The sequence below is a fragment of the Aulonocara sp. 'chitande type north' Nkhata Bay genome, linkage group LG3, assembly GCF_057382095.1.
Source record: "Aulonocara sp. 'chitande type north' Nkhata Bay isolate Kocher_YH1m ecotype deep benthic linkage group LG3, A_spYH_male_GT1.1, whole genome shotgun sequence".
Classification (NCBI taxonomy): Eukaryota; Metazoa; Chordata; class Actinopteri; order Cichliformes; family Cichlidae; genus Aulonocara; species Aulonocara sp. 'chitande type north' Nkhata Bay.
Window position 1 is genome coordinate 49549026 of NC_141346.1, and position 10621 is coordinate 49559646.

Here is a 10621-nt window from a genome sequence, read left to right on the forward strand (position 1 = left end):
ATCTCACAGTGCCTTCTGTACAACTCCAATGTCAGCAGGTTTGTACATCCTCGCACCGCTTATGATAGAATATAAATTGCACTAAATGTGGACGTACATGGTGACGAAGGCCAACTGACATTAAATTTGCCAGTGCACCCACATGCAGGCATTGCTGCACAACTAGAGCATATTTAAGAATTATATCTTTTTAAAGTAATCACATTTTATATTAAATATAACAGAACACTGACCTTTGGTATTGAATCTAAAGAAGACATTTCTCCTGAAAATTAAGGTAGGACAGAAATCACTGGTGATATGATTTAAACAAATAAAAATGAAATCACATTTGTTAGAGCGAGCTACTATAAGTTCACAAAAACAAAAGCGAGGAAAACAGGGCTATTTACACACACACACACACACACACACACACACACACACACACACACACACACACACACACACACACACACACACACACACACACACACACACAGAGATAGGAAGAGGGGAAATGGATATAAATGCAGACAATCACAAGGGGAAGACAAAAGTCAACCGAAGACACAAAAGATGACCATCAAAATAAAGACAGGGGAAAATCCAATGTATAACTACTAACCATGAACACAAGAAACTCACACTGAACAGGAAAACATGACTTTGGCTAGTGTTAAAATTAAAACCTTGACAAACCCACTGTGCATATAAAAGAAAATAACAAAAGACAGATTTAAGGAATGTGAAGCATTTTATTAAGAATTCAAGGTAAATAACGGCATTGCATGCACTAAACTTTGTGGAAATGAAGTTCGCGTTTTCCTGTAAAACAAAAGTGAATATTACCACTTCTAGAGAACATAGGCACACAGACACACCCACAGACAAGCCAAGTCACGCACAGGTAAGCTGTGTCATGGGGAAGGGGGGAGGGGACACTAGAAGCATATAAAGCATTTTGTGGTGTGAGCCCTTTGTATTATCATTCATCAGTTCCCCTGTAGCAGGTGGAAAAACCCCAGCAACACTGTACTATAAGAGGATATTGCAGGTAGATTTTTATACAACATTTCCACTCAAATTAAAACATTTCACTTTAAAGATTTAAGAAGGAAATTTATAAATGTACTTTATGCTTTGTTTTTTTTTTCCCCAGAACAGTGATGGCAGCTGTGAACTTATCCAGAAGCAAAGGAGTGAGTGGTGTCACAACCATCAGGGGTTTGTTCATCATTTTCACCCTGTTGGTTCTGGTCAACCTTTCAAGTTCACTGATAAAGAAGGACCAACTGGTAAAATGATTGTGATATATTTCTATCTATATTTTTTGATCTGCCAGTTGTAGTTTTATTTTGTTACACTGTTTGCCTTCACATGTTTCACATGGCTGCTTGTGGACATTCTCTATCTGGATTTGCAGGAAGAACTGAAAGAAAACATTCAGAAGTTACAACAAGCAGCAGTGACAAGGAAGGTGAGTCTGTCTCTGTCCATGTTGTGCTCATGAATGAGTAATGTGGAATGTCTATAACTGCTAATATAAATATTTATAAATCTATTAAACAACCAAAGCCCCCCCTCCAAAAGAATATAAAAGTAGTTTTTACACATTTGTCTCGTTTCATTTTCTCCTCCAGGATAATCTCAAGTTAGACAGATTCTATATTCCACTATTCTATGATGATTTTATGCACTTAATGGACATTTTGTCTGAAACTCTAAATACAACAATGGGAGATTTTCCACCAGTGTTGGATTTAATGAATGACCTGAAAACATTCCTGAAAGCCACCAAGAAGTACATAGACAAATACCTTGAGACGACAGCTGGAGAAATCAAGGACTATGAAGAGAAACTAAATGTTGTGATGGAGCGGCTAACACGCCTAGAGAAACATAAAGATGAATTGTAACACATTAGTCTACATCCGTCTCTTATATTGTGTGTATTGTGTTTGTAAATCTTCTCCTTTATACCGTGCAGTTTCAGTTTCAGTTTTTGCCTTGAGAGTGGCCTTGATATTTTAAATTGCTGAATAAAGCTAACTGTAAACTTGTGTTTGACCTGAAAAAATAACTTGTCAAGTTTTTTTTTTATCATTATCTTCATTATAAAAAAATTGTAATGCAAGTACAAACCAATGATGATGGGGATTTTGTGTGTGAAGTAGTTGATAGTTATTATTGATTTATATAAAATACTTTAATGTGAATAAAAATTGTTAATAAAACTGTTATCCTTTGCTTTTAGTTTTGCCTTTTTTCCCAGAAGGAAGTACGGCATCTGTGGCTGATTGGTGTCCATTGTTTACTGACTCACCAAATTTAAATTCTATAACCCACAAAGGAGAGAATATCAATCAGCTGTTTAGCTGCTTTTGACTAACTCGTTAATATACTCTATGTTTTATATATCCTTTCCTTCATTGCCATTCTGAAATAAAAGGGCCAGTCTATGTTTTCTAGTTATACTTCAATGAGGTGATGAGGATAATGAACTATCTGGTCAAGTTCCCTTTAATGCTACCGGACTAAAAGCACAGGAATATTGTAGACTAAATCTATGATTTTTATGAAAACATCAACCACCAAAGATGTACATTTCTTTGTCAAGTACAATTAGTAAAATGAACTATTTTAAAGGATATCTGAAGAATCATTGTCTGTGAATAAAGACATTAAAGTTGTAATAAATACCTATTTTTACAAACTGTGAAATTCACAAGAAAAGACGACAGCTGTGGCTGACTGCTGAAATTGGCAGTGTGCAAACCTACAACACATGCAATCATTATCAAATGATAACATGTGAGAAACACAGAAACAAATAGATGCAAAAACTTCTACTTCTTATACTTTTGTTTTCAGTGTTTGCATCACATTATGAACACTAGTATCTCCATAGATAGTTACCAGGTTATAAATATATTACTTCATGCTAATGTTGCAATATATGTAGTGTCTATTTTAGTGTTAAGATATACTATTGATCATATGATAAAGATTATTTGAATATTAAATGAATAACTGAAAACTGGAATTATTGGAAAAGTGGAATATGAACTGGTCTCATTTTTAACAAAAGTGATGCTGGCTCTAACACTGGATTACATTTGCTTTCTGTTCATTTGTATAGTCTTTTACAATGTGTAAAAAAACATTTCTTTGTCTTTATAAGCAGTCCATGTGTTAAGCAAACCCAGTCTCAGGGCAGTTTGTAAAATAATCCCAGGAAAACCATCTAGCTTTTTCTGTTCATGTACACAAACGTTACAGTGAGTAACATGCCTAAACTCCTCCCTTTTCTGCCACATGCTTCTGTCGTGGCTGCTGTTAATATATGGAATATTCTTCAATTGTTTAACAGTCTGATGGGACTTAATTTCCATAAAGTGGATCATATTACATCTGTGAAATGAAAGAGAAAGCACAGCTCACTTAAAGTATTTGTAGTGTTTGAATCCCTTGTGTTTTCAGTCTACACCTGTACCGTGCAGCCGCTCTTTCTCCTTTCAGCAGGCAGGTAAGATCAGCAAAACTGCATCATAAGATGGTTTATAGTTAATACATTTTATACAATATATTAATAACATAAAACAGGAAACATACATTTAATTCTTCATTCATCATTTCATTTATTTACTGTCATTTTCTCTCCAGAAGTTTTTATTTCACCAGTGATGGCAGCAGCAGGCGTCTCCAAAAGCAGAGGACTGACTGGTGTCAGAAACACCAAAGCTGTAATCATCTTCTTGCTGCTGTCCCTGGTTTATGAGGCAAATTCACAGACAACTGAGGAATATTTGAATGTAAAATTAAAGTCACTATAAGTTACTATACCTTTTTTCCTTCACTTACAGTTGTTAATATGTAGTTCTTAGGCAACTGATGCATCCTGTTTTTTCAAATTTCAGAAAATCAAGGCCACCTTAGGAGAAGCTGATGAAAAACTACAGTTTCTTCAGTCTATCCAGGAACTAATAAAGACATCATCATTTTCAGAGGATTTTCCACCACTGATGGATTTCACAAATAACTTGATTCACTTCATTGAGAAATCCAAGATGCTGTTAGAAAGAAAGGAAAAAGAATTTGAAAGAAATGAAGGACAACCTAAAACTCAACGGAATGAACTTTAAACGTTTCTGTCTAACTTCTTTAAAATAAATACATTTTAAGCAGAGCATTTAGCTATGCTTTAGACTTTAGCATCATTGTTTTTTGTTGTTGGATGGGACATGTATTTGTTTTGCTTTTACCATTACTGAATTGTGATTTGTTTTCTTTGCTGAAACTCTGCAACATCATGTTTTGTCAACTTACGTTGTTTTTTAAACACAGAGGTGCCGTCTGCAATACTGGCATGACATGTTGACAGTAAAAGACAAATATCATTCCCATGTTTTGCAAACAGATTTTGCATTTTTGTCTTTGTATTGGATTCTAGTGATGTCTTCTTATGTGTATTAGTTATACAAGTGTCTGTATTGGTAATGTACCATCCATGAACCAATAAATTCCTGCATACAAAGATGTTTGCTTCAAGTGGTGATATAATTTGATAAAGGTCTTCAATGTACATCAAACCACAATATTAACCTGTTTGGACCAGATATCATTTGACCAGGGAACAGAACAAATTATTAGTATAGACATCTATATTAGACAAATATGACTGATATTTGTTCATCATTGTTTTATTTTGCGAGCTGAAGATGCTGCTCCAGCGAGCCAGAAAACCCCTGCCCCTCTCCTCCCTGTGTGGCAAGCAGCAGGCGCACTTCGCAAACAGAGGGCGCCTTTACTCCCCGCACATGGGCAATAGAAAACCGATCAATGACCATGCAATCCCCCAAATGCGCTGGCATGATTCAATTCAATTCAATTCAATTTTATTTATATAGCGCCAAATTACAACAAAAGTCAGCTCAAGGCGCTTCATAGATACAGAGAAAAACTCAACAATCATATGACCCCCTATGAGCAAGCACTTTGGCGACAGTGGGAAGGAAAAACTCCCTTTTAACAGGAAGAAACTTCTGGCAGAACCAGGCTCAGGGAGGGGCGGGACCATCTGCTGTGACTGCTTGGGATGAGAGAAGGAAGACAGGATAAAAGACATGCTGTGGAAGAGAGACAGAGGTTAATAACAGATATGATTCAATGCAGAGAGGTCTATTAACACATAGTGAGTGAGAAAGGTGACTGGAAAGGAAAAACTCAATGCATCATGGGAATCCCCGGCAGCATAACTAAGGGAGGATTCAGGGTCACCTGGTCCAGCCCTAACTATATGCTTTAGCAAAAAGGAAAGTTTTAAGCCTAATCTTGAAAGTAGAGATAGTGTCTGTCTCCTGAATCCAAACTGGAAGCTGGTTCCACAGAAGAGGGGCCTGAAAACTGAAGGCTCTGCCTCCCATTCTACTTTTAAATACTCTAGGAACAACAAGTAGGCCTGCAGAGCGAGAGCGAAGTGCTCTAATAGGGTGATATGGTACTACAAGGTCATTAAGATAAGATGGGGCCTGATTATTTAAGACCTTGTATGTGAGGAGCAGGATTTTGAATTCAATTCTGGATTTAACAGGAAGCCAATGAAGGGAAGCCAAAACAGGAGAAATATGCTCTCTCTTTCTAGTCCCTGTCAGGACTCTTGCTGCAGCATTTTGGATTAGCTGAAGGCTTTTCAGTGAGTTTTTTGGACATCCTGATAATAATGAATTACAGTCGTCCAGCCTGGAAGTAATAAATGCATGAACTAGTTTTTCAGCGTCACTCTGAGACAGGATATTTCTAATTTTAGAGATGTTGCGCAAATGGAAGAACACAGTCTTACATATTTGTTTAATATGTGCGTTGAAGGACATGTCCTGGTCAAAAATGACTCCAAGGTTCCTCACAGCGTTACTGGAGGCCAAGGTAATGCCATCCAGAGTAAGAATCTGGTTAGATACCATATTTCTAAGCTTTTCAGGGCCGAGTACAATAACCTCAGTTTTATCTGAATTAAGAAGCAGAAAGTTAGCGGCCATCCAGGCCTTTATGTCTTTAAGACATTCCTGCAGTTTAACTAATTGGTGTGTGTTACCTGGCTTCATGGACAGATAGAGCTGGGTGTCATCTGGATAGCAGTGAAAATGTATGCTGTCTTGTGATGATACTGCCTAAGGGAAGCATGTATAATGTAAACAGAATTGGTCCTAGCACTGAACCCTGTGGAACTCCATAATTAACCTCAGTGTGTGAAGAGGACTCTCCATTTACATGCACAAATTGGAGTCTATTAGATAGATATGATACAAACCACTGCAGCGCAGTACCTGTAATACCTACAGCATGTTCTAATCGCTCTAATAGGATATTATGGTCGACAGTATCGAATGCTGCGCTAAGGTCTAGCAGGACAAGCACAGAGATGAGTCCACTGTCAGAGGCCATAAGAAGATCATTTGTAACCTTCACTAAAGCTGTTTCTGTGCTGTGATGAGCTCTGAAACCTGACTGAAACTCTTCAAAGAAGCCATTCCTCTGCAGATGGTCTGTTAGCTGTTTGACAACTACTCTTTCAAGGATTTTTGATATGAAAGGAAGGTTGGAGATTGGCCTATATTTAGCTAAGACTGCTGGGTCTAGAGATGCTTTTTGAGTAAAGGTTTAACTACAGCTAGCTTGAAGGCCTGTGGTACATAGCCAATTATTAGAGATAGGTTGATCATATTTAAGATCAAAGAATTAATTAATGGCAGGATTTCTTTGAGCAGTTTTGTAGGAATGGGGTCTAAAAGACACGTTGATGGTTTGGAGGAAGTAATTATTGAAGTTAACTCGGAAAGATCAATTGGAGAAAAAGAGTCTAACTTAACATCAATGGTACTAAGAGTAGCTGTAGATAATATTACATCTGCGGGATGATTATTGGTAATTTTTTCTCTAATGATAAAAATTTTATTTGTGAAGAAGTTCATGAAGTCATTACTAGTTAACGTTAAAGGGATGGTTGGCTCAAAAGAGCTCTGACTTTTTGTCAGCCTGGCTACAGTGCTGAAGAGAAACCTGGGGTTGTTCTTATGATGTCAGGGCAGCATGGGTGGCAGCAACTTTTTTTTGACGATGCCATGATGCCGCCCCCACCACGATGCCGCCCTGGGCAACCGCCCATGTCGCGATGTCAACCTAAAAGCTCACTGGTAGAGTATCAAGTAGAAAAACGTGTCTTTACAATATGTTATTTCATAACAATAACTGATGGGCTTCTATTCCTATAAACAGGACTAGACAAACACTACTTTCATGAAAACAAAAGTGAAAGGGCTGCTCACATTCATAAGATGCAAATGAGTTAAGAGGCACTGTATATAAAGCATCTGTGGCATGTTATCTCATTATAGTTTCATTCTCCACCTGTATGGTACAGCAGCTCTTCTTACGTTCGCACAGCAGGTAAGAGGAGTCATCATACACAAAAATATGATTTATTTTGATTAATATTTACAGAATAAGTTTAAATCAACGTGGAAAAGCATGTTGACTCTCTCTCTCTCTCTCTCTCTCTCTCTCTCTCTCTCTCTATATATATATATATATATATATATATACATATATATATATATATATATATATATATATATATATATATATATATATATATATATATATATATATATATATATATATATATATATATATATATATTCAGTTACTTATTAACTCCAAATGTCTATGACATCTCAACTTTTTTAAGCAGGGAGTTTGTTCCAGTTCTAAGAGCGATGGCAGCAGCAGCCTTTTCCAATACCAGGGGACCAGCTTTAGCCAACAAAGGCTTATTACTCATCTTCTCTCTGCTGTGTCTTGTTTCAGTCGCAAGTTCCCTCTATACCCAAGACCAGGTGATGAATTAATTTTTGCTGAATTCCCATTTATGATTCAACAATTACACACTTATTTGTATATATACAGTCTAAGTCAGGGGTCAGCAACCTTTAACACCCAAAGATCCATTTCCACGCAAAAGAAAACAGTGGGAGCCGCAAATACTTTTTGACATCTAAAATGAAGATAACACTGTATATATTGTTTTTTACCTTTATGCTTTGTGTGAACAACTAAGGCGTGTTGCTTATGAAATCCATGAAGTGCTACAGAGAAAATGACATTTTATTTACGTAATTAACACATTTTGAACTCTTAAAGAAATATAACAAAAGGAAAGACACCCAGCTGGACTAAAATGATCCATGTAGCAAACAAAAACTGTTGTGAGCCGCCACCCTTATATCGCCTTTGGGCTTTTGGAGCCTTGACCTGACTTTTAAAAAATAATTGGAAAAAAAAAACACTATGCTGCTAAAAAATGGAAAATAGATATTTGCAAAATTATGCCTAAATATGTATTTTACCTGGTTAATGTGTGTGGCGGGGCGTGGTCTGCAGCGCCGCTGCAGGGGAGGCGGACGCACCTGAGCGGCACCCGCAATCACGGCTTGCCACCTTAAAAGTCTGTGCTCTCTTTGCTCTTGTGTTGTCGGGCTGTGAGCTGAAAAGCTACAGCTGGCTGTATGCGTACAGCAATCGTGTGTGAAAAGTGGTCAATAAAGAGATGCTGAAAAGCAGCAGGTTTGTCGTGATATGTTTACAATGGAATTTCTGCTCCTCAACCTCCGCACACAGCGTCTGCAAATCAGGGCTGTACGAGGTCACTTTCATCTTTACGGAGGACTGTAAGCTGTCATCTGTGAGGTGTGGGCGGTGTTTGTTTTTAACATAGTTCACGGTGAAGAATAGTTGCTGACATAATGTGGATCCAAAGATCCATAATTAGCCTTCCTGGGGTTGAAAGTCTCGATAAATGCACGACGTTTCGGCGGGTACACCGGCTTCCGCGAGTGTGACGCTTATTTTGAGCGATGAAAAATAATAAAATCTAATTTTATTTTTATATTTTAATATCACAATAATCTTCCAATTTAGAACTACAAGTTAAAAAAAAGAACTAAATACAATTAACATACACTTCAGCTAAATACTTCTAATTTATTTTCCCAAACCACCCGGAGCCGCAGTATAAGGACAAAAGAGCCGCAGGTTGCCGACCCCTGGTCTAAGTCATCACAAGCTCATTAGCTGCTGAATTTTTTTCTTTATTTGCAATGGGTCACACAGATGATGCTTGAGCAGGTGAAGAAAGCAATAAAAGAAGCAGAGAGATGGAAGGTGGGTCAGTCAGTCTCTAAGTTTTAAAATCTGCTGTGTGTAGGCAGAAATGAAGAGTTTAAAAAATACCTTAACAAATCCATTTTACTTTACACCATCTACAGTGATTGATTGCATTACATACAATGTAGAATAATATGGTAAATTTAAATGTTCTTATTTTTTTCTGTTAGGCAGAAGACAAATATAGAAAGGAAACAATCACAAAACTATTTGATCTTTCAAGTTCACTGACCCACAAGGATCAAATGGTAAATTAATATTTAATAACCTTTGTTCATTAGTTTGACATAAATAATCTCTTCCTGTAAGAATGCTCTTCTTTTGCTGTCGTTTTCATTGTGTTCTTCAGCAGCCGTCACACTCACCATGCTCTGTTTTTTTCTGGATAATATTCAGGAACTATTCCAGGAAACCCTAAGCAGCGCTGTAAAACAAGAGGAAACGCTGAAGGTGGGTCTGTCAGTCTCAAAGTTACTCACATGTTAACTGAGAAAGTCTTTAATTCATAAAACTAATAACTCGAAGCCTACAGTAACATCAGCATACCTTCAGGCATCTGATACACTGCAAATGGACAACAAATGGAATGAAATGTTATATCATTTGTGCTAAAATGTTTATTTTTCTCATTCAGGGAGGGGACGAGTTCAAAATGGCAGCAACAGTATTGGATGAATTTTTTGAGAAATACATTCATCAGTCAGAACTGAATATGTTAGCTCATTATCCACCAGTGAAGGAAGTAATTAAGGTTGGTTTGCACTTTATGAAGAACTTCCGAACTTACATGGACAAGAAGATGACTTTGCTACAAGAATAGAGAACAGGAAAGAAACTGGGTGTGATGGGCAGCTTCATAAAACTGTAGAAGAAACAACAAATTGAACTGTTTACATTTCTGTCTCTATGTCTGTTCTAGTTTGCGCATATTTAGTTTTTATGAAAACCATTTTTTGTTGTTTCTAAATCATAAAAACATACATTACATTCAAGTTATACATATGTGACTTCTTTATATTAATTTGGCACAAAGTTGTAGTAAACTGGGGAGTTCTTTTGTTTTACTGATCTTGGCCAGTGATTCTTTTATTTAGACATTATACGTTTCTATGCATTCTAAATAAATGTGCTATGTAAAGAATTTTTCTTGTGCTTCCTTTGTCAAACCCTAAAGTAAAAACGAAAAAAAATCAGAGATGATATATGTAGAAACTGTATCATAATCCCCTATTTACTGACAACAAAGATGATGACAGGGTTTTTTGCTTCCTATGGTTTGATCATAAGTCCTTCAGGTCAAGCATAAATGATGGAATCATTAATCCATTTTTAGATATTTGTTTATATGTCCAAAGTATTTAGATAATCAAATATTTCTTCATTTTATTTTTATCTATTTATTTACTCACTTTCCTGCTAT

At 36.7% G+C, this 10621-nt stretch overlaps 2 protein-coding genes and 1 long non-coding RNA gene across 5 annotated transcripts; all 3 read left to right on the forward strand.

Annotated features, from left to right (window-relative positions):
• The first annotated feature begins 972 nt into the window (after positions 1-972).
• LOC147336008 (uncharacterized) lies at positions 973-2368 on the forward strand. The gene is made up of 4 exons (XM_086284752.1): positions 973-1036; positions 1142-1277; positions 1406-1459; positions 1623-2368. The coding sequence occupies exons 2-4, from the start codon at positions 1149-1151 to the stop codon at positions 1896-1898; spliced, it is 459 nt and encodes a 152-aa protein (XP_086140878.1). The 5' UTR covers positions 973-1036; positions 1142-1148; the 3' UTR covers positions 1899-2368.
• A 1100-nt stretch (positions 2369-3468) lies between these two features.
• LOC147336009 (uncharacterized) lies at positions 3469-4483 on the forward strand. Its single transcript, XR_015127393.1, has 3 exons — positions 3469-3508; positions 3646-3794; positions 3900-4483. It is a non-coding gene; the product is annotated as an uncharacterized LOC147336009 (long non-coding RNA).
• Positions 4484-7291: 2808 nt separating this feature from the next.
• Positions 7292-10326, forward strand: LOC147336010 (uncharacterized). 3 transcript variants are annotated; one of them, XM_086284729.1, is made up of 6 exons: positions 7292-7425; positions 7730-7874; positions 9148-9198; positions 9372-9449; positions 9598-9651; positions 9836-10326. In XM_086284729.1, exons 1-6 carry the CDS (start codon positions 7391-7393, stop codon positions 10019-10021), a joined length of 549 nt encoding a protein of 182 aa, XP_086140855.1. In that variant the 5' UTR covers positions 7292-7390; the 3' UTR covers positions 10022-10326. The 3 variants fall into 3 exon arrangements, with proteins under 3 accessions (XP_086140855.1, XP_086140864.1, XP_086140845.1); XM_086284719.1 differs by having other exon boundaries at positions 7294-7425; positions 7727-7874; XM_086284738.1 differs by lacking the exon at positions 9148-9198 and having other exon boundaries at positions 7293-7425; positions 7727-7874.
• Positions 10327-10621: the final 295 nt, after the last annotated feature.

Coding starts and splice junctions, on each gene's coding strand:
- LOC147336008 (XM_086284752.1), top strand. CDS start 1,149: ATGGCAGCTGTGAACTTATCCAGAAGCAAAGGAGTGAGTGGTGTCACA. Junction 1,278..1,405: donor TGATAAAGAAGGACCAACTG/GTAAAATGATTG, acceptor CTGGATTTGCAG/GAAGAACTGAAAGAAAACAT. Junction 1,460..1,622: donor AAGCAGCAGTGACAAGGAAG/GTGAGTCTGTCT, acceptor TTTCTCCTCCAG/GATAATCTCAAGTTAGACAG.
- LOC147336010 (XM_086284719.1), top strand. CDS start 7,391: ATGGTACAGCAGCTCTTCTTACGTTCGCACAGCAG. Junction 9,199..9,371: donor AAGAAGCAGAGAGATGGAAG/GTGGGTCAGTCA, acceptor TTTTTCTGTTAG/GCAGAAGACAAATATAGAAA. Junction 9,450..9,597: donor TGACCCACAAGGATCAAATG/GTAAATTAATAT, acceptor GATAATATTCAG/GAACTATTCCAGGAAACCCT.